This window comes from Trichosurus vulpecula, chromosome 3, assembly GCF_011100635.1.
Source record: "Trichosurus vulpecula isolate mTriVul1 chromosome 3, mTriVul1.pri, whole genome shotgun sequence".
NCBI classification, from domain to species: Eukaryota; Metazoa; Chordata; class Mammalia; order Diprotodontia; family Phalangeridae; genus Trichosurus; species Trichosurus vulpecula.
In genome coordinates, this window is record NC_050575.1 from 255,537 (window position 1) to 282,094 (window position 26,558).

At 48.3% G+C, this 26,558-nt stretch overlaps 3 protein-coding genes across 9 annotated transcripts; 2 read left to right on the top strand and 1 right to left on the bottom strand.

Annotated features, from left to right (window-relative positions):
- The first annotated feature begins 2 nt into the window (after positions 1 to 2).
- On the top strand, positions 3 to 6,319 carry LOC118841349. The gene is made up of 13 exons (XM_036748723.1): positions 3 to 23; positions 103 to 157; positions 289 to 362; positions 776 to 895; positions 1,017 to 1,094; positions 1,214 to 1,296; positions 1,663 to 1,749; positions 2,089 to 2,219; positions 2,528 to 2,742; positions 2,822 to 2,905; positions 5,587 to 5,749; positions 5,858 to 5,991; positions 6,137 to 6,319. The coding sequence occupies exons 1-13, from the start codon at positions 3 to 5 to the stop codon at positions 6,317 to 6,319; spliced, it is 1,428 nt and encodes a 475-aa protein (XP_036604618.1).
- Positions 6,044 to 17,710, bottom strand: SLC35A4 (solute carrier family 35 member A4). Of its 4 annotated transcripts, XR_005009878.1 has the most exons (4): positions 16,140 to 17,699; positions 12,659 to 15,667; positions 6,589 to 6,751; positions 6,044 to 6,294 (listed from the first exon to the last, which is right to left on the bottom strand). XR_005009878.1 is itself a non-coding variant. In XM_036749646.1 (3 exons), the coding sequence occupies exon 3, from the start codon at positions 15,013 to 15,015 to the stop codon at positions 14,053 to 14,055; it is 963 nt and encodes a 320-aa protein (XP_036605541.1). In that variant the 5' UTR covers positions 15,016 to 15,667; positions 16,140 to 16,238; positions 17,668 to 17,710; the 3' UTR covers positions 12,768 to 14,052. The 4 variants fall into 4 exon arrangements, 2 of the variants coding, with proteins under 2 accessions (XP_036605541.1, XP_036605540.1); XR_005009877.1 differs by having other exon boundaries at positions 6,044 to 6,751; XM_036749646.1 differs by lacking the exons at positions 6,044 to 6,294; positions 6,589 to 6,751 and having other exon boundaries at positions 12,768 to 15,667; positions 16,140 to 16,238; positions 17,668 to 17,710.
- A 555-nt stretch (positions 17,711 to 18,265) lies between these two features.
- APBB3 (amyloid beta precursor protein binding family B member 3) lies at positions 18,266 to 25,054 on the top strand. 4 transcript variants are annotated; one of them, XM_036749642.1, is made up of 13 exons: positions 18,266 to 18,520; positions 19,243 to 19,406; positions 19,521 to 19,597; positions 19,698 to 19,758; positions 20,298 to 20,444; positions 20,885 to 21,012; positions 21,358 to 21,363; positions 21,546 to 21,660; positions 21,781 to 21,865; positions 22,191 to 22,274; positions 22,563 to 22,705; positions 22,922 to 23,119; positions 24,436 to 25,054. In XM_036749642.1, the coding sequence occupies exons 1-13, from the start codon at positions 18,472 to 18,474 to the stop codon at positions 24,676 to 24,678; spliced, it is 1,500 nt and encodes a 499-aa protein (XP_036605537.1). In that variant the 5' UTR covers positions 18,266 to 18,471; the 3' UTR covers positions 24,679 to 25,054. The 4 variants fall into 4 exon arrangements, with proteins under 4 accessions (XP_036605537.1, XP_036605538.1, XP_036605536.1 ...); XM_036749643.1 differs by having other exon boundaries at positions 22,590 to 22,705; XM_036749641.1 differs by having other exon boundaries at positions 22,191 to 22,705.
- Positions 25,055 to 26,558: the final 1,504 nt, after the last annotated feature.

Consider the following 26,558-nt stretch of genomic DNA (forward strand, 5'->3'; position numbering starts at 1 on the left):
CCATGACAAGCAGAGATGAGCAGGTGAGCAGAAACTTGCCTTCTGGAATTCCCTGGTAGCTTAGGCTCAGGGCCTAGGCCCCACTATTTTCTTTCCCTTCAGGCTGGGACTGCAATAGCAACAGTGGTTGTGGAAGTAGCTTCTTTGCCAGAGGCAGGTAAGAAATTCCTCCTAAGAGGGTCAGGCCTAGAAGGAACCCTGAAGGTGGTAGGCTGGGGCCTATTTCTCCTCTCCTTAACAGGAGAAAACTAAAGCAAAGTCTCACAGTAACCCACTATTCTGTTATAGGTCATGACACCTTCAGCTCCAGATTCCTTCTAGGTGGTCCTAAGATGCCCCTGCTACATTCAGGAGGCCCTGAGGTACTATGAGGCTTGGAAAGGTGGGCCCAGGCATGGGGAGGTTGGAAGAAAAAGAGGATGTAAGTGGGACTTAATCTTAGTGACCCTGGTCTTGCACTTAGGAGCAACAATTCACATTTGACCAAGTCCTAGGCCCAGAGCATGCACAGGTAGAATAAGGGGCCAGGTGGGGCATGGTTGGTATGTCCTTGTCCCTATCAGCCTCATTCTGTTTCTCCCCTCTGTAACATCATACCCTTCACTTCCCTTGAGACAACCCCATCTGCATGTTCCCAAGTCAGAGCATGCTGTTTGCTGGCGGGGGTTTTAGGGGGGCAAAGGAAGACTAGGGCACCCCAGGCTGAAAATCTAGGGATGTAGTGGAACAGAGAGATGATTTCCCCAGAGAGGTGAGCTCTTGACTATTGACATAGGAAGCGGAACAAGAGTTTCTGGAGAAGGTTCGGGCTGTGTTGGGCTCAGTATCCAGAGGTTATAGTGTGTCTGTGCTGATTAGGGGCAGAGAAGCCAAACAACTGGATCTGGTCCCCCAGGTGAGGAGCTAGAAACCACTTTGCCTGGACTGCACAGTCCAGACTTGGTTGGACTGCAGACCAAAGTGACTATCTCTTCTCTCATCCCCACTCCACCACTACCTTCTCTAATAATTTCCAGCTGCTGGCAATGCTGTTTGAGGAGATTCAACCCCCAGATGCTTCTGAGCCTTCCCTCCGGACCCTAAGTCTAGTACAGGTGACAAGATCTTGAGAAGGATTTACAAGGACTGGGCAGCCCTGGAGAGTGCTCTCCAGGAATTGGAAGGCTTTTCTGGGTTCTACACAGACTTATCCCTTGCACTCCCTTGCTTTTAGCTCAGTTCTAGTGGGAGGGGTCGAGACTTACTATTACCTGGAGCTAGTGACCTGACTTTGCTGGACGTGTGCCCGCTGGGTCTGTGAGTATGCTGCCTTGTTCAGGATGGGAGTATCGTCTCGCAGTGTCACTCTCCCTTCCTCATTCCCCACCTCCTAGCACCATTCCCACAAAAGCCAGACTACTGGGCTTTGTTCCAGAGTTCAGCAAATTGTAATTCTTTTTTGGAAAGAGAGCAGAAAAAGCACTATCTTACCCATGGTTCTTTGTTCTCCCAGAGAGCTTGTCTTCTGTACAGGTGCCCTATTCAGGGCTTGGATCTCTATATGACTAGGGTTTACCTGCTCCTTTTGTTCTCATGCCTGGGATTCAAGGCTTTGAAGGTCCTGTGGCAGAGGGACATAGTCCAGAGGTGCTATAAGCCTAGGTTTTTCCCTTTTTTCCCCAGGGTAGTGGAAGGAGTTAGTGAAGCAGAGATCCTTGATTCCAAGTCTGGCTGCCAGCTTTACCTCAAGGCAATGGAAGGCTTGGACAGGTATGTGAGCTCTGGAGGCTGGCAGAAGGCATGAGGGAAGGAGATACAAACTTAGAGGGCAACCTAAGGAGCCCCGAGTTTAACCATCTTCTCCCTCCCCAGGGCCTATTCCCTTCTCACTGTGACAATGTCCTGCCTAGGGCCCAGCACCATAAAGAGGCCCTGGGCCAGAGGCATATGGAGGGGCTCACTGAGAGTCCTACAGCTTCCAGAAGCTCAGTGAGTCCAACTTGGGGTAGGCTAGCAGTTTGAGGGTTCCATGTAATAAGGGGCAGTTAGTTTCCCTAACTCATAACAAGGACCTGCATTGTGCCTGGCCTTAGCCCTTACTCCTTGTAGGGATTGCCCCTTATTGCTGGCACTGGCAGGGAAGGCTTCTAAGGCCCATATGGGCTCCTTGCCTTGGATTGTGACTCGGTTACTCTTCGGGAATAGTTACAGTAGCCTGCTGCTCCACTTGGATCCCCAAGGTATGAAGGTGGGAAGGGAGGAAAAGGAAAAGAATAAGTGAAGTGAGATGTAATCTTTTCCGGGGAGGGTCCCCATAAAGTTCTGCTCCCCAGGGTCCCAAATCCTGCCTTGCCCTCTTCTCCACTGGCTCCTCATCCAGGCTTCTTGGTGAAGGATGACCTTTGCATACCCACTGCCAGTCCAGTGGGAAGAGGCAACCCAGTGTGATTCTTGGTAGAAGAGGCTAGAAGGAGTGGACAGGACTGTGTCAAAAGCCCATCCTGCTCCCCATGAATTGGCCCCACTACCTCCCTGTTCTCCCTGGCAGCTACCCCATTGAGCCTGCTCCTGGCCTCACTATCAGGGCCCGAAGGAGCTCGGGACCCAGCCCAGTTGAAACAGGTTTCTCCTACACTGTGGGATGCTTCAGAGGAAATCCAGGCCCGGCGTGCAGCTATTCAGGACCTGCGCTCTGGGCTCTCTGGAATTGTTCTACAGGAGACCCAGCTTACCCAGCTCAGCCTGGTACTCAGGGAATTGAAGGTAAGACAGAACCAGGAACACCCTTCCACCTAGGGCATCAGGGGCTCTGGAAACTGTTGACTGAAGCTGCTGTCTGCAGGTACTGAAAAACCAAAGCCGGTATTGGGAGAGTAGGCTGCTCAAGGAAGCTGAAGCCTCTGCACCTAGATGTCAGAAGCTGCAGGTATGTGGGTGCCAGCTTCCTAGACCTTGAGATTGGCACTTGATCGAGACAACTCTGGGGTTTAGGGCTCTCAAGGCTTCTTAAAGCACCCTTTCCTAGTGCACTTGATTTCAAAGCTGGTAGAAAACTGGAAGTAGTCAAGAGGAAACGCAACCACTTCGGGTACAAAAAGGAACACTTTATTATGGCTTTTGACAAATGGACTATTTTGAAGGCAGAGACAGTTTGGTCTAGTAATGAACTGAATGACAGACTTGCAGTCTAGTATACCTGGGTTCAAATCCGGCCTTAGGGTGACAAGCTGGGCCATGATGCCTGAGACACTTAACATCTCTGAGCCTCCTCAGTCAAGTCTGTATAAGATATAGGGAGGTTGAAGTCTATCTCCATTGCATGCTTTTAATAATAGAAAATTCTATTTTCCATAGCAGCAGGTACTTTTGTGAATGAATCAGAGGTCAGAGGTCCAGTGAACAGTAACCATTTTCAGACTTTCAAGGGGAAGGGAAGAGGATGGGCAGGAGTACACATAGCTTGCTAGGGCTTTCCTAGATCTCCATCTTCCTCAAGAGAAGTCTCCCTGCTATGTTCCTTCCAAGGTCTATGAGGTACTCTGTAGCCCTTCTACCCCTGCTCTTATCTCAAGCAGTATATCTTACACATACATAGAGGAATGGTAGAGGGACAGACCTCTCTTAAAAACCCTGATTCCTATTTATTTTGGTGCCTTGTTTATCTTGAAGGAAGGAAGATCAGAATTCTGAGTTTTCTTGCAGTCTAGCATCTGATCTCACAATCTTACTTTTTGCTTTTTAAACTTCATTGAATTTTTTTTTTAAGTTAACAAAAATCCACCTTCTCTCCCTTCCCACCTGCTCCCTACCTCCACAGAAAAAAAGAAAGACAAACAAAACCCTAGTAACAACTACACATAGTTAAACAAAACAAATCCCTGCATTGGCCATGTCTAAAAATGTGTCGTAATATGGGCCCTGATTCATTTCCCTCTGATCAGGAAGTTGGGCTGCCTGTTTCAACATGAGCCCTCTGGAATTAAGCTAAGTCAGGGCATTTGTGAATAAGCGCTCAAACCTTTCAAAGATTGTCTTTACAAAACATTGTCTTCACAATGTTGTTAACATGTAAGAATCTTTTCTTTTCAATGTTACCCATTACAGTTGCTTAAAACTCACCCTTTACACTGAAATGAAAATATCTGCAACCTTGGGACAAGGAGGCTTTGTTGCATTACAAAACATCTCCCCTCTAGGTGCTAGAACTAAAAGAGGCCTTTCCGCCTGTTTTCCAGAAGCACCCCCAAGGTGAGTTTTAGGCCTTATGGCACAGACACTATCTTTTGGGGCTCCTCACTTGTCTATCTTCACCCAGCACAGCCCTCTCTCACTTAAATCTAATTCACTTGCATGGCATGGTATCACCGCCCTGATGTCATGGTCCTCTTTGAGAACAAAGGAGAGACAACAATCTTCATCCAGAATGAGTATTTCTCTTTGGCAGCAGGAATTTCAGAAACTCTGAGCCCGGGGAGGAAGCCACCCCTGCCAGCAGCACTGAGAAACCACCCTGTTGGGGGCTCCAAGAAACAGGCAAAGTTTCACCTATTCCTATAACGAGTACACGGGAGTATTCTAGGGGGTAGATGGCACTGTGGGATGCTCCTTCCTGTGGGTGAAATTGATTTCAAACGAGTACCACATGAAGTCTGAAAGGAGGAAAGGAATCACCAAAGGGCAGATGGCATTATGGAAGAGGGGAAGGGAAGTCCCAAAGCTTCACCTTGGCGAGGGTAGTGATGATCAGGAATGGGCTGATGTTACTGGGCCACAGGCTTTAGAGCTGGGAAGAACCTTAGAGATCACCTAGTCCCATCTCATTCTTCTCCAGGTGAGGACATTGAGGACAACAGAGATTAAGTTATTTCCCTGGCCCACCTGGGTACTTATTAGCAGGTAGTTAGTAGGCATTTAAATCCAGGTCTTTTTGACTTCACATTCACAATGCCTCTTCTTTTAGGAGCACTTGGCAAAGCGATCTCCTGTCTCTCTTGGACTGTAGCTCTGATTTTATTGCCCAGAAATTTACTGCCTATAGTGCTGAATCCCCTAAATCTGGGGTGAGGGCAATACTTGGAACTGGGGCCTTGTGCTACGGAAGACCAATAGACCCCAAGGGGGAAGTTAGGCCTTATCTCTAAGGCAGGAATTCTTTTTAAAATCTAATCTAATTTTTAATTTATTTTTAATATTCTTTGAGTTCCAAATCCTCTTCCTCCTTCCATTCCCTCTCTCACCCATTTGAAAAGGAAAGCAATATGATACCCATTATATATTTGAGGTCATGCAAAACATTTTTATATCAGTAGGGCAGGAGTTTTTTTAAACTTTCTTTGTGTCATGGACCCATCTGGCAATCAGGTGAAGCCTAATAGTGCTGAGGTTTGTTGCCCACCTTCATAAACTGAAGGAACTGCTAGGTTTCAGTTAGCAGTTAGTAAAAACGAATATGTAATTTTTTTTTTCCTCATCCAAGTTCACAGACACCTAAAATCTAATGGATCTCAGGTTAACTATCCCTGCTCTGAGAGCATGGAAAGTGGAACTTGGCCAGATGAAAAGACCAGGATGTAAGTCCTCCTGGTTGGTGTCTGTTCTGTCTCACAGGCCCCTGATGTGGCACTGCAGTTTAAGTTAGCACAGGCCAATAGGCAGCTGCTCCAAGAACATCACCGATCCCAGATCCAAGAGGAGCTGAGCTGCTTGGGACAGGACGAGGAAATAGCAGGAGACCAGGTTAGTCCCAGATATTTGGGGAAAGAGAATCAAAAAGAGACCAAGACTAGGGCTAAGGCTGATGAGTAGGCTCATTGTGTCTCAGCAAATGCCTATGTTCTATCCCAGGCCCCAGACCTATCTGCTAAGAGTCCAAGCTGGTGGCAGGATCATGCAGCACTGGTCCTACAGCTGGAGACCATGAAAGTGGAGCGGGATGCAGCTGAACGGGACCTAGAGGCCCTGTATGAGCTGCATGTGCAAGGAGCCCGGGCCCAGACCTGCCACATGCTGCAGGTCAGTAATGGACAGAGGACAGTGGCAGAGCAATGACAGGCTCAGGCAGCTGTTTACCCATTCTACATCTTATATTGGCAGGCAGGGTTAGGATTTTCAGATGGCTGAATTCCTCCAATCATCAACCTATCCATTAAAAGCACAGGTGTTCCGGGCTTGTCGGAGGCTGTGGAAGGAGCAGGCTGATGCCAGGGAGTTCCATCACCGAATCCTGCTGGCTAGAGTCTTAGAGGATGCTGTCTCTCTGGCCACACAGACCCAACAACTCCAAGTCCAGAACAAGCAACTTCAGCAGGGTGAGGACTATGAGGAGGAACAGTGTAGGTAGGAAGTGGGGTTCAAATGGCAATAGAAGTAGGGACTGTTCTACTAATCTAAATCCAAGAGTCTGTCCTCAACTATAGGGAAATACTATCAGGGGAGATGAGATTGGGGTGCCAGCCTTAATCCTCCAGCAGGGCTTCACTGATTCTGTGTCCCATGTCTCCCAACAGAAATCACAGAGAGGAGAAAAAAAGTTTAAGCTCTGGCAATCTGTCCTGACACTTTTCCCTTAAAGTAAAGGTATTCAGAACAGACCTGGCCCCAGAGTCATACCTGTTCGGCAGGAGTCAAATTAAAAACAAGCTTCTGACAACCATACCTACGAGTCTTCTTTATTTGTTGGCACCTGGTTCAGTGCTGCTTCTGGGTACCAGATCACCAGATATTTACTGATCCTGACACCTAGCTGGAAGTTTGTTTCTTTATTCCCAGTTCCCTGTTTGGAGAAGAATGTGTAATATCACAAAACTTTGGAGAATGGAGACCCCTCTGTCCTGGCAAACTCCCATCTTTTGTCCTCCTAATTACGGTGACTCAGTTCTAGAGTCTGTCAGTGGAAAACTGCCCTCTCCTGCTATCTCCTGTCCCATAGCCAGTTTAATCTTCCCCCTACACAATCCTTTTCTTCATCTTTACTCTCCTTTCATTGCTTCTCTGGAAATCCTCCACTACTATTAGACAAAGATCTCCTCATCCTGGATTTCTCCAGTTTACTTTCCCGCCCCCCCCACTTTTTTTTTACTGTGTGACCTTGAGAAAATTGATGAACCTCTTGGTCCAACCTCCTCTACTTATAGTAGGGATGAAGGAGATGGGGCCCAAGGAGGTTAAGTCGTCTGCCCCGGTCACATGGAGCAGTAAATGTCAGACACAGAATTTGATCCCGAGTTCTTTGACTCCAGAGCGCTCTCTTTTCACTATGACACATGATCTCATCATCTTCATCCTTGGGATGCCTCTTCAAACACCCTGGGTTCCATGATATATATATATACATACACACATAATCATACATACAAATACACATATGTATGCACATATGTGTATGCATATATACACATACAGATATATACATATATAACTTTTCCAATTACATGTAAAAACAATTTTAACACTAATATTTTAAAAATTTTGAGCTCCAAATTCTTTCCCTTTCTCTTTCCTCACTTCTCATTGATAAGCCAAGCAATTTGATATGTGATACATGTGTAGTCATGTAAAATATATTTCCATATTAGCTATGTTATGAAAGAAAACACAGGCCAAAAAAAAAAAACCTCAAGAAAAATAAGTAAAAAAAAGTGTGCTTCAATCTGCATTCACACTCCATCAGTCCTTTCTCTGGAAGTGGATAGCGTTTTTCATCAAAAGTCCTTTGGGACTGCATCATTGTAGTGCTGAGAATAGCTAAGTCATTCACAGCTGATCATCAAACAGTATTGCTGTTACTGTGTTCAATGTTCTCCTGGTCCTTCTCACTTTACTTTACATCAGTTCATGTAAATCTTTCCAGGTTTTTCTGAAAGCATCCTGCTCCTCATTTCTTATAGCACAATAGTATTCCATTACATTCATAAATTGTTCAGCCACTCCCCAATTGGTGGACATCCCCTCAATTTCAAATTCTTTGTCTCCATGAAAAGAGCTGCTATAAATACTTCTGTACATGTGCATTCTTTTCCCTTTTTTATCATCTCTTTGGAATACAGACCTAGTAGTGATATTGCTGGGTCAAAGGGTATGCACAGTTTTATAGCCATTCAGGCACAGTTCTAAGTTGTTCTCCAGAATGGTTGGATCAGTTCACAATTTCACCAACAGTGCTTTAGTGTCCCAACTTTCCCACATCTCCTCCAACATTTGTCATTTTCCTTTTCTGTTATATTAGTAAACATGATATATTTTTTTAAATTTCCTTACTGACACATTTTGACAAATTAATCACTTCTCATTAAATTATTTACCTATAGTATTTTGCCGTAAAAAGTGAAGTAAAACCTAATTGTGACTGACTGAGCACACTACTTTCTACTCTTAAAGTTTATCCTTCCTCAAAAGAAAGAAGTTTTTTAGCCGCAAACCATGACCCACATATAGCTTTATTCCATCTCAGCCACAGAGATCATCATGCCTTAGATCTTAACCTCATGCATATCTCTGTCACCTTTATGATCTTGACCTCTACCATTACCACCCTCAGATAATAATCTGACCCCTCTCTCCTTCTCTTCAACTCTTCCTAAACACATTCTTCATATTCACTTTGACCGGTAGGTCAAAGACCCCCAAGTCTGTTCTACTCTGGCCTTACTTTCCTCCCTTCATAATCTTAATAGTAGTTGACCAGTCTATGCCTTGTCCTCTCCCCAGGAATCTTTTGCTCCCTTTTCCTAGGTCCATTCAGGCCATCTTTAACCCTGGGGTCATCCATCACCTGCTACCAACTGGGTCCAAATTAATGTTATCTAAAGTGTATCCTCATTGCTTCATCTTTTTATTTTTTGCAATCCTTTTATTCTCCTTGTCCCTATAGCTATTTAATCTATAGCTTGTGAAAACCTTATCTTTCTTCAAGCCTCTTATCCTACTCTGAAAAACATCCCTTGTACAGCAAGGAGATCAAATCAGTTAACACTTAAAATAATTCACGCTATTCATTGGAAGGTCAAATGTTGAAGCTTAAATACTTTGGCCATGTAATGAGAAGACAGGACTCACTGTAAAAGACTCTGATTTGGGGAAAGATTGAAGGCAAAAGGAAAAGGGGACGGCAGAGAATGAGATGGATAGATAGTGCCACGGAAGCAATAAACATGACCTTGGACAGACTTCCAGAGATAATAGAGAACAGAAGGCCTGGTGTGCTGACTTAACAATAACAACTTCTCTCGATCCTCTCTCTGCAGAGGACTTCGACTCTGGCTTAACTGAAAAACAAATGCACAAAAATCCCAATCAAAGAAAGGAGACCATCTGTTCTTACCATTCATTCTTACTTTAAGCCTTCACCCACCCTCTTTAGTTCCAGTCTCTGAACGACAGCTCACATGTACTTAGTGCCTCAAAGAATTGCAAAGTACTTTACACAGATTTTTTTCCCCTGTACTTAACAACAACCCAGTGAGAAAAGAGCTGCTATGGTCTTCATTTTATAGATGAGGAAGTGAGGCCCAGAGAAAGTAAGTGAATTGCCTGTAGCCAAAGAGTGAGCATTTGAGGAAGGACTCAAACTCGTTTCTTCCGGACTTTAAGTTCAGTATTCTATTCACAGTGGCTCACTGCCACCCCTACTAATGTCAACATTTTTTTTTTTGCCTTTGATTCCATTCCTTCCCAGCTCCTCTGAAAACACTATCCATCGGGCTCATGAAGTAAAATATGAGCTCCTTGAGGCCAGGGATGATTTTGGTTTTGTGTTTGCTTCTGCAGGGTGTGGCACATTTAAAAAAAAATCTGGACCTGCGATTTCATCAGTGAAGGGCACTCTTGGTCTGCAAATTCCCTGTCAATACAAATCAACAAATCATCTGTAACTTAGTCTTGGACAATAGTCTGGGGGCTCAAAGGTGTTAAGTGACCTATCTGAGGCATGCACCCAATATGGATCAGAAGCAGAACCTGCACCCAAGTCTTTTTGATTCCAAGGCAGCACATTATCCACAAGGTCATGCTGCCTTGCACACTTAATAAATATTGGTAGAATTTGAATTGTTTTTTTCCGAGAAAGATGTGGGAAGGTTAGATAACAATCTTAGGAACAAAATCAAAATGGCTAAGAGAACACTGATGCAAATTCAGCACAGTTAAAATCCACCAATATTTCTAAGTGCGCACACTATTGGAGGCACTGTGCTAGAGAAGGGGACAACTCCTGAACTGGAGAAACTTAAAATTGCTAGAGATCTGTACAAAGGGAAGCTAATACAAGGTCATGGAAGAGAAAGCTCTAACATCAGGGATCAGCAAAGAATACCCTGAGGAGATACAGCCAGGTTACTGAGCTTGGAGGGAAGACAAAATTCTGTGAATCCTTGAAACCCAGCTTCTTTCAGGTTAATGTCTTAATTGTTCAGCCAGCAGCCTTTGCTCAGTCCTCTTTCCCTACACTCTGAAAGCTTCTACTCCTATGGCTTCAGTTATTACCTCTATAGCAGCTACGGGACACAGAGCTTGGAGTCAGCAAGACCTGGGTTCAAACGTGACCTTTGATACGTCCTAGCTGCATGACTGTCTGCCTCAGTTTCCTCAACTGTAAAATGGAATTTAGTAACAGGACATCCCTCACAAGGTTACTGCGAAGATTAAAATATTTGTAAAGCACTTAGCTCAGTGCATGGCACATAGTAGGGGTCGTTCCCTATCCCACCCCAACCCCATGCAGATGTCTGTGATTTACATATCTAACCCTCATCTTTCTCCTGAGCCTGTCCCATATCACTAGCTGATGGGCATCTCCATCTAGTCTGGCCCATAGGCATCTCAAATTCAACATATTTAAAACCATAATTATCTTTCTTCCAACATTCACCCATCTGTTAAGAACACTGTCCTTTAAGTGTCCCAGGTTCAAAACCTGTCACACTTAACTCATCACTCTCCATACATCCTATTAATTGCTGTCTTCTCAAGTCTACCTCCACATATCTTGCCTTTGTCCCTCTCTGTACTCGCACCATCACTAGCCTGGTTCTGGCCCTATCATCTTACCCAGAATATGTCTCCTAATTAGACTACCTGCTTCCAATCTCTCTCCTCCCATCTTTCCTTCATGCAGCAGCCAGATTGATATTCTTAATGCTCAGGTCTGACCATGTTCTCTTAAGAAATTTTGGTGTATCTTTACCCTGTTAGGATAAATACAAACTCATGTGGCAATTCAATTTCAGTTTATATTCCCAGTTTGATTTCCTATTACTTCCTAATGTGCACCTTCCATTCCAGCCAAACAGGCCTACATGCTGTCCCCTGTGGAAGATCTTTCATTTTCTGCCAGTATGCCTTTTCATAAGCCATCCTCCCCAGCCCCCCATGCCTGGAATGTGTGTTGCAGCCACCAAAGGAATGTTAACATCCTTAAGAACGGGGACAATTTGTATCTTTGCATTCTCAGGGCCTTGAAAAATTTTATTTTTTGGCCTAGACATCCAAAGGGACCTCCCAGTGCGCAAATTCCCTGTACCAATGCAGATTAGCATGTTCTGTAACTGAGAGAGGTAGCCAAGCACTTAATAAATTTGCTCACTGAAGGGTACTGAATTGAAAGTGAAAAATGGGTCAGGAAATGGCATGGTTAAGAGACAGGGAATCTATTTTCTCCGTGTGTACAGGGAGAGAAAAAGACAGATATGAGAAATGATATGGTGGTAGACTTGACAAAGCTGAGCAACTGACTGCATGAGGGAGATGGAGATGAGAGAGAATGAAGATGATTTTTGAGGTTACAAGTTTCTCACTGGGAAATCAGCAATTCCTTTAGGCGAAACAGAGAAATTTGAAGGTGCTGGTCGGGGAGGGAAGTGTGGCAGCAGCGAAGATAATCAGATCTTTTGGACATTTTAAGTGTGCAGGGTAAACGACATCCAGGAGATATATAGCAGGTAACTGGGGAAATGCACTAGTAGCATTCAGTAGAGGGATTAAGGTTTGATCAGGAATCATATGCAAAAAGATGACTGGAAAGGTGGGAACTGATGAAAGTGACGAGGGAGAGAATACAGGGAGGAGGGGTTCAGAGAATCTCTCTGTTAAAGAGGCAGGAGACGGATGACGACTGAGCAGTTATACAGGAAAACCAGAAGAGACGACCATAGAAGCCAACGAAGGAATTATCATCCAGGAAGGGAATATATTAAAAGCAACAGGAAGATCAGAGGATTAGGATAGAGAAAAAGTTATTCAATTTAGCCATTTAAATGACTGGCAACTTTTGGGGAAACCACTTCACAGCAGATGATTAGGGTCAGAAGCCAGACTGCTGTGGGTTGTGGAGTGCATGGAGCAGCAAGGAAGCTATGAGACATTTTAAATTTAGGGGTTGTTTTTCCTACTGGAATTTAGAGCAGTGAAAAGGCCTGGGCTTGGGGTTCTACTCTCCTGGCTCATTTTTTTTTTTTTTGGAAGGAGGAAGGCAGGGCAACTGACTTGCCAAAGGTCACTCATCTAGCATGTCAAGCACCTGAGGCCGGGGATTTGAACTCAGGTCATCCTGACTCCAGGGCCAGTACACTACTCACTGGCTGTCCCCTGGCTCATTCCTGTTTTAGAAGTCAATAAAAGCACAAACCAATATGGCAGCCAGTGACCTCATGGTACCTGTTACATGACACCCACACTGATAACCTACCTCCTAAGCTTTGTGTGGGACTCTCCAGGATCCTCGACTCAGCAGCAGCAAGAAGCTCAATTAGAACCATGGGTGGGGACAGTTTCTAGAGGACACAAGACACAGAACATGGCAGATAGTAGGGAAATCCCTACTCCCAGAAACACTTTATTGAGACCTTATTGCTTATGCAGTTAAGGAGACACTGATTGAGCTATAGAAAAATCTCACATGCCCTAATCTAAGTTACTCCTGTAAAGGAGTCTCCCTCTTACTAGGAATTTAAGGGTATATCCTGGGAAAGGTGGCCAGATTGAGGGTCTAAGAACAGAATACTTCCTGGCAGGAGCAGGGTCCAGGAGTGTAAAGCAATAGAGCTGATGAGAGAACTCCAGACTGCAACAAAAGGTAGGGGCCATAAGAGAGGGCAAGCAGAATTTCTTGTAAACCCATAAGGCTCATCCCTGGTTTGATTAAGGAGACTCAGACCTGATTCTGGAAGAGCAGCAGCACAGAGGGAAGCAGTTGAGTTTCTCCCAGTAAATGCTGGAGCTTTTGGGGGGCAGTGGTGGGGAGAGATACATGTGACTGGTAAAACAGCCAGGCAACAAGGACCCCGGCACTGGCAGAACATTCCAGAAAGGTTGGGATGGGACACAGGAGGAGGTCAAAGTTGCCTACATTTTGGCTTTCTGGTGTATTGCTGTTGGGTCTGAGAGAATAAAGGAGAAACAGAACAAGCCAGTTACTAGGCTAGACAGAGATCCAGGTTGGAGTTTAAATTACCACAGGAGGAGGGATAGTGAGGGGATTGGGACATCAGGACTGACATAGCAGGAAAGTAGCTAGGCCTCAGACCTTCCACATAGCAGCTGATAAGAGGCAGGATCCCTAAATGATTTCCCTCTGCTCTACACAATGATGGGAACAGAAAGGAGTTATCAGAATCTGGGGGGACAAACTTGAGCCAATGATGGTGTTTCCTTGGCAAAAACTCAATTTTGCTTCAGGCCTCCATGGGCTCCCTTCATCTCCTACCAGGGGCTGCCCCAGCCTGACTGCAGCTCTCTCCTCTCAAAGGCACTTCTATCAGGGATTCTGTCGGGGAACAGGATGAGGAAATAGCAGGCTAAACCTACGTGGGAAGGAAGAAGTGCAGTCACGTAGAGGGCAGCAGATAGGCTAGAAAGAGGCTACGATCTGAGACTAGTACATACTGGAACCACCCCTAAGGATAACCTCTCATATCCCCCATCTTGATGGGCCTTCCAAGACCATCAAGGAAGGAGAGAAGCACCTTTTTTCAAGAGGTGAGTCCTTGGTCACTGGAAAGGACAATGTTGACCACAGTAATATGGAGCCTACATGAATAGCACTGGAGGGCAAAACAGTTCCAGAGGGTGGGCTCTCTGGCTCTACCGGCCTCCATAGTAGAGATGTACAGCCAGACCAATAAGCAGGAGGGCCAGGAAGAAGGCGGCTGTGAGCTGGAGGTGAAGCAGGGCGGCTGAGAGCACGGCATTGACGATCAGTGAGGAGGAGACGACAAAGAGACGCGTGATGCTGCTCCCATGCTTCATGATGGCCGACATGAGCAGTCCATTGAGGGCCTGGCTCAGTACCACCAGCCCTGCCCAGGCTGAGAAACCTTCTAGGAGCCCAGGGCCTGGCCCCCCTCCCACATAGAGCCCCAAGTTCATAAGTACCCCAAAGGAGTAGAGGAACAGGTTCTGCAAGGCCAAGGGCAGGCGCTGCTTCTTCATGAGCAGCTCAGTGTAGACCGAGGAGAGGCCCGAGATGAGGCAGTAGACCAAGAGCAGCAGCAGACCCAGGGGGGTCACGTGGAGGGGCATGGCTGCGGCCGGAGGGGCTGGGAGGAGGCCCCGAGGATCCTGGAGGCCTGCAGCAGCGTAGCAGGCTCCGGCACCAGTCAGCAGCAGCAGCGCCAGCCCCTGCCTGGCAGAGAGACGGCGGTTCAGGCAGAGGCAATAAAGAAGAGCTGTGCTGCCGATCTTGAGGTTGCTCATCACTTGGTAGGTGCTGGGGTCCATGTACCGCTGCAGGTGAATGACCAGGTTGTTGTTGGCACCATAGAGCAGGGCAGAGAGTGCAAAAGGGGCAGCCTGGCGCCAAGGTGGAGTGTCCCAGAGTTTTGGCTGCCGCCTGGCCATCAAAGAGCATGCCGATAGCAGCAATTTGGTCAGTTCTGTCCAAAGCACAGCCGAGGAGGGGCGGAAGGGGACACGGCCATCAATTCGACACAAGGCCAACAGCGGGGCGTGGGCACCATACATAGTTGTGGACAAGAGGAGCATAAGCACCCATCGGGCCTGGCTCGGGCGCCCTATGCCCGGTATGCCCCCTTCTTCCACATTCATCCCCACTCTACCAACCTAGGCCTTTAGGTAGGTAAGTAATGGCATGATTAAGAGTGGGAAGGAAAGTCTATAGTCTGTCTGGTAAAACTGAGTCATGGAGCCAGCTCCTAGGAAGGGGGATTCAGGACCCATTATCAAACTGACAAGGAACTAGGTAGGCCACAGATTAGAGTTAGAAGTGGGGAAAGCAGGGATATGCACACGTGCGCCTCCCCCGCCCCAACCGCATGCGCTTGAAGGAAGGAAGGATATATGTAGGACAATAAAAAACATCTGCAGTCTGGAGTAGCAGAGATAACTAAAAGCCTGGGGAGGCCGGAGATGGAGCAAGACAGCTGGCCTCTATCCTTGATGACCCTATACAGTCAGACTTGCTGCTTATCTTTGCTAATCCAGATTCCAAGGCTCTTCCTCAGCCCTGGGGAGGCCTGGAGGGAGGACCGTCTAGGGCGCACTAGTCAGGTCCCTTACGAAGGGCTCGGAGGTAATCTTGCAAGGTCTTCTCGACATTGGGGACTGCATAGGACTGTGCTGCATAGACACCGGTGCAGACACCAACTGCGAAGCCCATCACTGCAGATGCTCTTAACTTGGCTACAACATAGCCAGCCAGGAAGCCCTTGAGAAAAGGAGATGACAGGAACGAGCCTTCCTGCAAGAAAGCCAGAGGCAGGCACCATGGAAAACACAGGAGGAAGAATCACACTGGGACATATGCCTTAGCAATGAGGCTGAAAAACTCCCTGCCTCCCTCTCCTGCCAGGAGCCTTCTAAACAGAGCTCAGTCCCAAGCTACCCCTGAGCTCCAGGTGAATAAAGAGAAGTAGAGATATTTTCTCAAGTTTGTTTGGCCAGAAGACCCAGGAGGAATCTTAGCCCACCTCCACCAGTTCTAACCATTTAAACCTCTGCCACTTAGTAATTTAGCCTCCCATGCCACAGCTCCCCTTCTGTGAATCACAGGGCTCCCGCCTACACTTCATTACAAAACTGCAGGCAAACATCATTAGTATATGGGATGTGAAGGTGATCTAGAGAAGGACCAAACATCAGCTTACTGCTAAGTGGCATCAGGTGGGGAGTATGTGCATCTATTTGTGCCTTCAGCCAACCTTATCAATTACCTGTTCCACACCTGTCTTGACCTCCTCCTCTAGTCGCCGCTGTAGATGTTCCAGCTGATTCTTTAGGAAAGCCAGGTCTTTCACCTTTGGCATCGAGTCCTAGGGTAGGAGAGAAGCTTTCTACAGGACAGTCTGAGTCTTCTGTACCCTGTCCCCCTACCCCTCTTCAATGGCTATCAAGGCTTAAGGGGAAGCAGGGAGAAGTAAAAAACAGTCAATCGTGATTTTCCCAGCATGCTTCCTTTGCTTTCCAAGGCAAGGAGTATTTCCACTTCCAGCATCCTTTTCTCACAATCCTCACCTTAGCCTAGCATTGGAAGCTCCAAATGTTATCACAAGTCAAAAGGAATGTCCCACAGGCCGGAGCCTCAAACCTTTATCTCCAAAGGATTCCCTTTTGAAATGATGAGATCGCACTTTCCATACAAATCAATCATATTTAAGCCTTTCCATAGATAGATGGATAACCCGATTTAGTAATTAGATAAAACAGAATTATTTCTTACCCAAACTCTTCAGCTCTGAATCTGAAATTTTAGAAATTTCTCCCCAGAGCTGAGAGAGAACGTGACACTTAGGAGCATGAGGAATTTTGGATTCCTTGGAACAGCAGGATCTAGGGATCTGATCAAACGGAAGGTGTTGGATGCCTCTATCCCTGGCCTAAGGCCGAGCGCTTCCCCAACGCTTGGAACAGGGAAAGACGCGCGGTGAGGTTGAGTCGACTCCCCTGGGAGTCTAAAAACCTCCTAACACGAACAGCCCAAAGGGAAATAAGAGGCAGCTTCGGGGGATCGGGGCGCGCCCCTCCACCACCACTACCACGCGTCTTCAGGGGAGGCGGGGGCTGTCTGCTTGTCAGGGGCCGGCTCAAGAACGGGAGGGCCCTTCCAAGCCTGAGAATCTTTCCAAGTTTTCCTAGGGCTGATGGACACGGCTGCCTTGCCCCCCATGCCACTGCATCCAAGTGCCGGCTCGGGCACGAGCCACGATGTTGACAAGAGGGTGGGGGAGGAGAAACGCTTAATTCCTATTTCTCAGCGACTCACTACCATCGCATCCGTAAGTCTTAACCCGGGCCAAGGAACGGGGACACAAGTTACTGCCAGGCGGGGGATCGCCGGCCGTTTCCCCTCCCCACGCCTTTGCCTTCTAAGAAGATGGATGGAGGTCAGGGAGGTGGGGCTGACTCACTGCACCTGACTGGCCGTTTCTTCCCACTCAAATCCTCCTGCAGAGAGGGAATACCTGGAAAGGAAGTGGTCCTGGAGGTTCGGCAGGCCAGCCTCACTTTACAAACGAGGAAACTGAGGCCCAGAGAGGGGAAGTAATTCCCCCAAGACCACACAGCAAATTTAAATGTCAGAAGGCAGGCGTCCTGGACTCCTAGCTTACAACTCTTTCCTTGGGGCTGGAGTTTGCAAAGTTGAGACAACGGGTTCGAGTCCCCGAATGATCTCTCTGGGGGGCGCGAGGGAGAGAGAAAAATACCCCTGCTCCGGTGTGCCCCACGCTCCCACGGACTCACCTTGTCATCCGCCATTTTCCCCCGGCGCGCTCAGTGCGCAGCCGCGGCCACGCCCCCCGCACCGCGACTTCCGGGAACGCCCCGTGAGGCCAGACCGGGTGACGTCGGTCGTATGTCGAACCACCAAATTCGGCATCTTTGCGCGAGTGTGCAAACGTACGTGGTGGGGCGGGTGTGGGTGTGAGCTGGGACCGCGAGGGCGGTGTGTGTACATCTAGGTGGTGGAGCCGACCCGGGCACCCGCCCAAAGGCAGGAGTCGGGGCGCCTGCTGGGGCCACGTACAGAGGCACGCACGCAGAGCACGCACGCGCACGTGCCTGCGCCGCCAGCGGGGTCGGGGGGGGACGACGACCCCCTCTCCTTCCTCCTCCCTCCTCTCCTTCCTCCTCCCTCCTCTCCTCCCTCCTCCCTCCTCTCCTCCCTCCTCTCCTCCCTCCTCCCTCCTCTCCTCCCTCCTCTCCTCCCTCCTCTCCTCCCTCCTCCCTCCTCTCCTCCCTCCTCTCCTCCCTCCTCTCCTCCCTCCTTCCTCCTCCCTCCTCTCCCTCCTTCTTCCTCCCTCCTCTCCCCCCTCCTCTCCTCCCTCCTCCCTCCTCTCCCCCCTCCTCTCCCCTCCAACACGCAGCACGTGTGCGTGCCTGCGGACGCCGCACTCCCGCGACTCTGAGCTCACAGCGACCAGGCCCCGGTCCCGACTCCGCCCTGTGTTCGTGCGGCTCTGGCCTGGTTCGCTGGCGCAGAGGGGCCGGGCTTGTAGGAGCCGCATCCCCGAGGTCGGGCTGGGAGGACGGGCTGGGGCCGGGGCCATGCTGGGCAAGGACTACATGTTAGCTATCATCTTGGTCAACTGCGACGGTGCGTGGGGTCCGGGGTGCGGTGGGCGACCCGGGAGATCCGGGGAGAGCGGGAGACGAGGGAGCCAGGGATGGTGGGGAGGGGAGGGTGGCAGAGATGGATCGGAAGAGACCGCAGCCGATGGACCCGGGCGGGACCCAGCAGGACCAGATGCCCGGAAAGAGGGACTGGGGGTCGGGAGGCGGTGGGATGTTGCATCGTTGAATTAAAGAGGGAGCCAGTGAAGCGGAGCAGAGACACTGAGCCCAGCTGCGGCCGCGGAGCTCTGGTGTGTCTGGTCAGTACTTCCAGCTCCGCTCACCTCCCACCCCGGACGTATGCACAGCCCAGGGCGAGGAGCTCGGTGTGCGCTGCTCGGGGATTCCGAACCTTTCTTGTGTCGTGAAGCCTATGGACCTCTTCTCAGAATAACGTTTTTAATGCATCAAGTAAAATAGATAGCATTAAAAAGGAAGCCGGTTATATTTCAATAAAGCTACGAAATTAAGACAAAATTCACCGACCAAGAAACCTTGGAAAGGAGTCCCTGTTTTGCTCGCTTATTAGCTATGTGACTGTGCAAGGCACTCTAGCTCTTTGAGCCTCATTTTCCTCATGTGCAAAAAGAGAGTTGGGTGAGATGATCTCTAAGGCCCTTCCTGGCTCTGCTTCACCGTAGACGCCGGGGGGCATTATGTTCGAATACCCTAGAGCCGGCGCTTTTGACCATGGTGCTCTTACAGATGACTTGTGGGGTGACCAGAGCCTAGAGGGAGAGCCAGGCTTGCCTCCTGGGTGGCGGAAGATCCATGATGCTGCTGGCACCTATTACTGGCATGTACCCAGTGGCAGCACTCAGTGGCAGCGCCCAGTCTGGGAACCTGGGGATTCTATACCACCTGACGCGGTATGTGGAAGTTGGGGAAAGATTGATAATGCCTGCTGGGACTGGAGGGGATAGTAATCCTCCTTTTAGGGTCCCTGATCTCATTTGACTTTAAGTTGACCTCCCTCTCCATAGGGCACAGAAGGGTCTTGGGGATTACGACCCCCCAAAGGGAGATCCTTCTCTAGCCTGGAAAATTCACTGGACCGAAGGTAATCAGGATAGGGATGTGGATTCGGCTCTTTGGGTTCTGAGTCAGTTGGTGTCCTTCCCAGGAGGGAGCCTCCTCTCACTAGCCCTGCTCTATTTCAGGACTTCTCTACCCTGGTGTGGGGAAGAAGCGTACATCCGAAACATGGAACCAGGCTCCAAGGTAGAGGGTGGTGGGTACCAGTGCCTACTTTTGCATAACGGGGCTCCCCTGGGGATGTGGAAGCAGGCATGAATGAACTCTTAGAATTGGAGCCTGGACCAGAATGATCTCTGGGCATGGGGTGGTAGGGAAGGGTTATGAGAGAGCCTATCATTAGGTACAAAGGGGATCATGGCCTGTGTTTCCAGAGCTGAGTGGGCATCATGTGCTACACCTTGGTCCGCTCCTTTCATAGGGGATGATGGGCTTACTTGGTAGGATAATGCTGATACTTGCTGTGTGCCCATGGGCAAGACATTTAACTTTTCTGAACCTTAATTTTCTCACCTGTAAAATAGAGGATTCTGCTGTCTTCCTCATGGTGTCATGAGGCGAGTATATTGTAAAACATCTAATTAAGCCCTGTATAAATGTAAGTTGTTTTTCTGATAACTATAGGGACCCATCCGTAGAGGAGGAGCTTGGTTCCTCATTGTTGCAACTCCTGAATCCCCTCTTCCCCTTTTAACCCTTTCCCACCTGGCCCTACTATCTATCAGTGCTTTGCAGTACGATCTCTGGGCTGGGTGGAGGTGCCCGAGGAGGACTTGGCACCTGGAAAGAGCAGCATTGCTGTCAATAACTGCATTCAACAGCTGGCACAGAGCCGAGGTCAAAGTCGCCCACCTGCTACAGCCTGGGGTGAGGTGAGCCTACCCTTTGGCAGCTTGTTCCCCTTTTTCAATTCCCCCTTCTGTGGCTTGGGTTAGAAGGACCCAGAGGTTAGATAGAAGTGGCCGATATCCCTGGCTAGGGGGCAGCAGAGCACGCTAAGTTTTTCAAAGTCATTTGAAAAGGTTCAAATCCCTGTTACTACTTGTGTGTTTTCTCAAATGTTACTTCCCCACTCTTAGACTAGTTCTAGTTTTAAGTACTGTGACCCTACGGGCACAAAGAATCTGATCTGACTTTTTTCTTTCTCCTTCCACAAACCTCTGGATCTGGCTCTGTAGACTCACCTCCCTGTCCTATTTTCCCAGAAGCCATTCTCAACCTCAGTCTCCCATTGGAGCCCTCCATAAGTCATTTGTTACTCACAGGAACCCTCTTTTTGTCTTGTCCGCTAACTCCCTTGGGGACTCTGTAGGGTCAGAACATGTTGATGATTCTGAAGAAAGACATGATGAGTCTGGTGAATCCCCTGGACCACAGCCTCATCCATTGTCAGCCCCTTGTGCACATCCGAGTCTGGGGTGTGGGCAGCACCAATGGCCGGTGAGAAATTCTTGGACAACTGATTTTACTGAAGATTTGAAGCCCCCGTCCCCCAGGATTGATTTCTCTCGACACTGACCCCCATGGAAACTAATTCCCTGACCTTGCCAAGCTGGACCTTCCAGACCCTGGCCCCCTGACCTTCCCATGCTGGACCTTAGTCCGAGACCTCTCCCAGACTTGACCCTCCTAGATGCTGATGCCCCTCTTTGTTCTGGCATGGACCTGGTGGGGGAGGGCAAACTGAACTACTTCCTGCCTCTGAAAGGATTAGGAAGGATGGGGATGAAGCAGGAAAGGGCTGGGCTGACTGTCCCCTATGCTCTCCACATGCTTCTGGATCAGGGACAGGTGAGTGACAGGGCCAAGTGCCCCTCTATTCTCCTCCCTCACTTCCTTCCATTCCCTTTCACTCTGAAGACCTCTGTCCTCTTTTCCTAGATATCCTCTCTCCTGTCTTTCCCTTCCTCCCAATGTCTTTCCCTTTCACTCCCATCACTCAGCTTCCCACCCCCATCCCTACTCCCTCACAGGGACTTCGCCTTTGTGGCGGGTGACAAGGACACCTGCATGTTGAAATGCCACGTGTTTCGCTGTGATGTCCCAGCCAAGGCCATTGCCAGTGCCCTGCATGGGCTGTGTGCCCAGGTGAGGGGCCCTGAAGGGGATACGGTAGGAGGGGACTGCAGGTGAATGGGGACAACAAGAGTCCCAAGAGTTCCCCTTGCCTGATCTCTCACCCCCAACCCCAGAGTGTTTATGTTGCAGATTCTGTCAGAGAGAGCTGGGGTGAGTGGTGACCCTCCTCGATGTTCCTTGGACCCCATTTCTCCTGAGGATCTACCCAGGCAAGGTATAGCTGGAGGATGGGGTAAAGAGTAGGGACCACAGGGACAAGGCCATGAGAATAGGTTTAGTGGGGTTGGGTGGGTAGCTTGGGGGAAGGGTATAGTGGGAGGGAAAGTAGTCCCAGGAGTTTAGCCCATACTTTGTGACCATCTTTTTCTGTTCCTATTTCACAATGAGGGGCCCTAGGAGTGGCAGGCCCTACCTACCTGGTTCTAGACTTGAGATTTGGGAGTAGGGAGGCATTCTTCTCCCATGCTGCACTTGCATTGGATACTCTGGGGAGGAATGCTCACTTTGAGGGGGCTACACTGATTTTATCTACCCCTCAGTGGAGCTTCTTGATGCGGTGAGCCAGGCTGCCCAGCAGTATGAGGCTCTCTACGTTGGGACCCTGCCAGTTAGCAAGGCCATGGGTGAGGAACTGCTGGGGCAGGGGGAAAGTCCAAGGCACAGCTGGGTGGAGGAGAATGGAGTGGACATGGGACTAGAAATAAGATGGGAGATTCTGAAGTGTCTAAAGTCTAACTGTGTAAAGCCCGAGGGCCTGACTCTCCCTCCCCAACCCGATGATTTATATTTACTTGGTCACCCTGCTCACTTTTTCTCTGGGCCCAAAGTGAGCCAGAGAGCCCGCACTCCTTTTCTCTTAAAAGTCTCTCTGAGGTCCACCCCCAGACTCCCATCCCTCTGGACCAGGATAGAAGCTGCAATGGATGTATCCCCCCCAGGGATGGATGTGCTGAATGAAGCCATTGGGGCCTTGACTTCCCAGGGGGACCATCATTCCTGGGCCCCAACTATACTCAGCGTTTCTGATTCACTCATGACTGCATTACCTATCCAGGTAATAGGGATTGGCAACCATTAAGTGCTAGAGAAGGAGATCCCAATTTCAGGAGGAAAGGGAGGAAACCAAGATCTTGCATTAATGTATGTGGAATACTGAGGCAGGGATTAAGGCCAGGTCTCTGGGGTGAAGGGAGAGCATTCATGGGAGGGGGAGGTCCTCAGTAAGGGGCCAGCCCCCATTGATGATTGCATATTGGGGGTGGGGGGGAAGGGACAGGCAAAGCTGGATGCCGAGGAAGAGCCGCTGTGGCAATGTCCAGTACGACATGTGACCTTCATTGGTGTTGGCCATGACCCCCACACCTTTGGACTCATTGCTGACCTTGGTCACCAACGGTTCCAGTGTGCTGCCTTCTGGTGCCAGCCCCATGCTGGGGCACTATCTGAGGCTGTTCAGGCTGCATGCATGGTGAGCTTTGAGGGTGGGGAGGACCTTGATCAGGGATGAGGGAGGGGCCCTAGGAAGGGAAGGATGGTTTTTTTCTGGAGTTCTAGTTCATTCCTGAACTGTGGTACGTAAAATTCTTGATCGCTAGAGTTTCCTTGGCCTACATGGACTCCTTCCTCTTAGTTGGGAATCAGCCATAGGCAGCAAAGAGAGCTGTCTGAGGACTTCCGGCATAGGCCTTGCACTTCAGGCAGCACAGATTGTGGTGGATGATCAGACAGACAAATGTCGGCTGATGGCAGCCTTTGAACAGCTCCTTTCTCCAGAATTAACTTTAAAGAGCTTAGTGGTAGTCAGTACCCTTTCTGCACCTCTGGCTGTCTCCTACAGATTGATTCTTCCTCAGATTCCTTTTCCCTTCCATCCCCTCCATCCCCGACTCCTCGTTATGATTGTCCCATCTCCTTCTACCATTTACTTTCATAACCCTGGGGTATTTTTAATTCTTCTCTCCTCCTTGCATCCCATTGGTCAGTGACCAAGTTCTGTTAATTCCACTTCCACCACACCTCTTAATCCATCTTTCCTTAACCTCATTGTAACCACACCAGGATAGGTTGGTCCTCAGTGCCATCCCCCTGAAGGTAGTAGTCTCCCTAGAGATTGTCCTGCCTCCATTTTTTGGAGAAAGATGCCATCTTTGGATGGCTCTAGTCTGTCATTCGTATTTCCGCCAGAATAATCTTGTGTACAGACCTGATGCTGTCACTTGACCCCTCTTGCCCTCAAGTAGAGTTCAGTGTCTTCTGCCTGGCATTCAGGGACCTTCACAATGTGGTCCGCTCTGCTTTACAGCTTACCTCAGCCACTCTCCTTCATGCATTTTACAGTCCAGTCAAACTCTACTATTCTCTACCCACCAGACTTACAATGTGATTGTTCTCCTGGCTCTTTTCTTTTGCTCACCTTATTCCGTTTCAAATGCCCTCCTTTCCCTTTCTTCACATGTTGAAATCTTACCCAGTCGTTAAAAGCCAAATTAAATGCCCTATGGCTCAGTAATCCTTCCCCGGTGTTCTTGCTTTGTAACAACCTTCCTCCCAGCCCTCATAGAATACTTTTCTTTTATAACTCTCTAATATGCTTGTGTAATATTGTGCATTGTAACCATCTATGTTAGTCTTATCCCACAATTAGATTGTGAGCTCCTTGAATATGGCTGTGGTATCTTTCCTTAATTTTGTATGTCCCTCAACTATCCCAGGACTACATACAGTAGGTGCTTAATAAATATTTATATTATGTTGTACTGTACTGTATTGCATCCCTTTTCTTAGGTACAGTATCAGAAGTGTCTTGTGGCCTCTGCTGCCCGAGGAAAGGCCAGGGGTGCCCAAGCCCGGGCTCGACTTCGCCTCAAAAGGACAAGCTCTGTGGACTCTGCAGGAGGACCCCTGCCTCTCCCACTCCCTTTGCTCAAGGGTGGAGTTGGAGGTGCAGGGGCTGCCCCCCGTAAAAGAGGTGTATTCTCCTTCTTTGACTCCTTCCGTCTGAAACCCTCCTTACTGCATATGCCCTAGATTGAGCTGGGGAAGGTTGGAAAGGGAGGCTTTGGGGGCCCCGCCAGCAATTTCACACCACTTATATTCTAGGGGTCCAACTGGCCACCCTACCACCTCCCTATTCTCACCTGCCCCCCATGATCTGTGGTCTTCCTTGCCCCTCATCTTCCTGCCTGCCCTATCCCTGTCTCCTCTACTAATATGTTACTGATTTATATTGAATATTTATTAGTCTTCTCTGGGTTGACTGCAACCTCAACCCCTATCCCAGACCCATTTCCCCTCCCCTCCTTCCTGGTTCCTATGATCCCTGCCCCTGTCCAGTCCTGGGCAGTTGGCTCTACCTCAGCAACACTTTTTAGCAAAATCAGTGCAAATAAAATCTCAGAGTGGCCTCGTTGGGTGTGACTGTGCTGCCAAGGAAGGGGTCAGTGGCTATTCCCGTGCTTGGTGCTAGGAGATATAGATGGTTCATTTGGAGACAATATGTCCAGAGGGAAATTTGACTAGGTCTCTCCCCATGCAGAAGAGGTTGAGCATAACCACTGCCTGCCAATCCTAGGGATTGGGCACTTACTTTCGAAGAGCAATCAGCAAACATTTATTAAATACTCAATTCCAGGCACTGTTCTGGGTGCTGGTAGTAAGAGATGTGAAATGGTCCCTGCCCTCAGGAGCTTACAGTTCTCTGGGGGAGGCAGTATTTACACATACAAGTACAAGACATAAATATTATAGAGAAAATGAATGTAAGGTGCTTGGTGGGGGAGAGGATAGAAGCATTGGCAGCTGGGAGTGCCAAGAAAAGCTTCATGTAGGAGCAAGCACTGTAACTGAGGAAGGAAGCTAAGTATTACAAGAGGTAAAGAAAGTGCGATCCTAGCCTGCGGCACAGATACAGGAGATGGGGTGCACATAGGAAGGTTGGTAACAGTCCCATTTGGCTAGATAGGAGAGGGAAGGAGAGTAGGGTGGAAAGGAAGGTTGGAGTTTGGTTCTGTTACATGCCAAAGAGAGAGTCTGCATTTCCCTTGGGTCACTATGTGGCCCAGTGAATAGACCCCTGCAGTCAGGAAGAAATTTGAATCCTGAAGCAGATGCTTACTGTGTGACAAATCACTTACAGTTTAGCCTCAGTTTTAAAAAATTTTTTTTTTTTACATTTTGAATTCTGAGTTGGCGCCTCCTTCCCTCCCAAAACTGTATTAGAGAAGGCCAACATTTGACATAGATGTGGAACCATACATAATCTACTTCCATGCTGTTCTTTCTCTGGAGGTGGATAACATTTCATAAGCCTTCATAGTTGATTTGAATGTATACATTACTCAGAATAACTTAATAATACACAGTTATTCTTCAAACAATATTATTACTGTGTATGATGTGCTTTTCATGGTTCTTTTCGTTTCACTGCATCATTTAATGCAAGCCTTTCCATATTTTTCTAAAATCAGCCTGCTCATCATTTCTTACAGCACAGCAGTATTTCATCACAATCATGTACCACAACTTATTCAGCCATTCCCCAATTGATGGACGGGATATCCCCTCAATTTCCAGTTCTTTGCCACCACAAGTGGAGCTGGTATAAATGTTTTAGAATATATAGGGGTTTTTTTTTCTTTATTCCTGATTACCTCGGGAAACAGACCTAATTAATAGTGGTATTGCTGGGTCAAAGAGTATATTACATAATTCCAGATTGCTCTCCAAAACGGTTGGGTCACTTCACAATTCTAACAATGTATTAGTGTCCCAGTTTTTCCACATCCCCTTGATCATTTGTCATTTTCCCCTTCTTTCATTTTAGCCAATCTGATAGGTGTGAGATGATACCTTAGTTTTAATTTGCATTTCTCTAATCAATAATAATTTAGAGTATTTTTTCAAATGAT

Excerpts from the sequence above, each read along its gene's own strand:
- LOC118841349 (XM_036748723.1), top strand. The coding sequence starts at position 3 with ATGACAAGCAGAGATGAGCAG. Across the intron at positions 24-102 it reads TGACAAGCAGAGATGAGCAG|GCTGGGACTGCAATAGCAAC; the intron begins GTGAGCAGAAAC and ends CTTTCCCTTCAG. Across the intron at positions 1,297-1,662 it reads GACGTGTGCCCGCTGGGTCT|GGTAGTGGAAGGAGTTAGTG; the intron begins GTGAGTATGCTG and ends TTTTTTCCCCAG.
- SLC35A4 (XM_036749646.1), bottom strand. The coding sequence starts at position 15,015 with ATGAATGTGGAAGAAGGGGGCATACCGGGCATAGGGCGCCCGAGCCAG.
- APBB3 (XM_036749641.1), top strand. The coding sequence starts at position 18,472 with ATGCTGGGCAAGGACTACATGTTAGCTATCATCTTGGTCAACTGCGAC. Across the intron at positions 19,759-20,297 it reads ACATGGAACCAGGCTCCAAG|TGCTTTGCAGTACGATCTCT; the intron begins GTAGAGGGTGGT and ends ACTATCTATCAG. Across the intron at positions 22,706-22,921 it reads TGACTGCATTACCTATCCAG|GGACAGGCAAAGCTGGATGC; the intron begins GTAATAGGGATT and ends GTGGGGGGGAAG.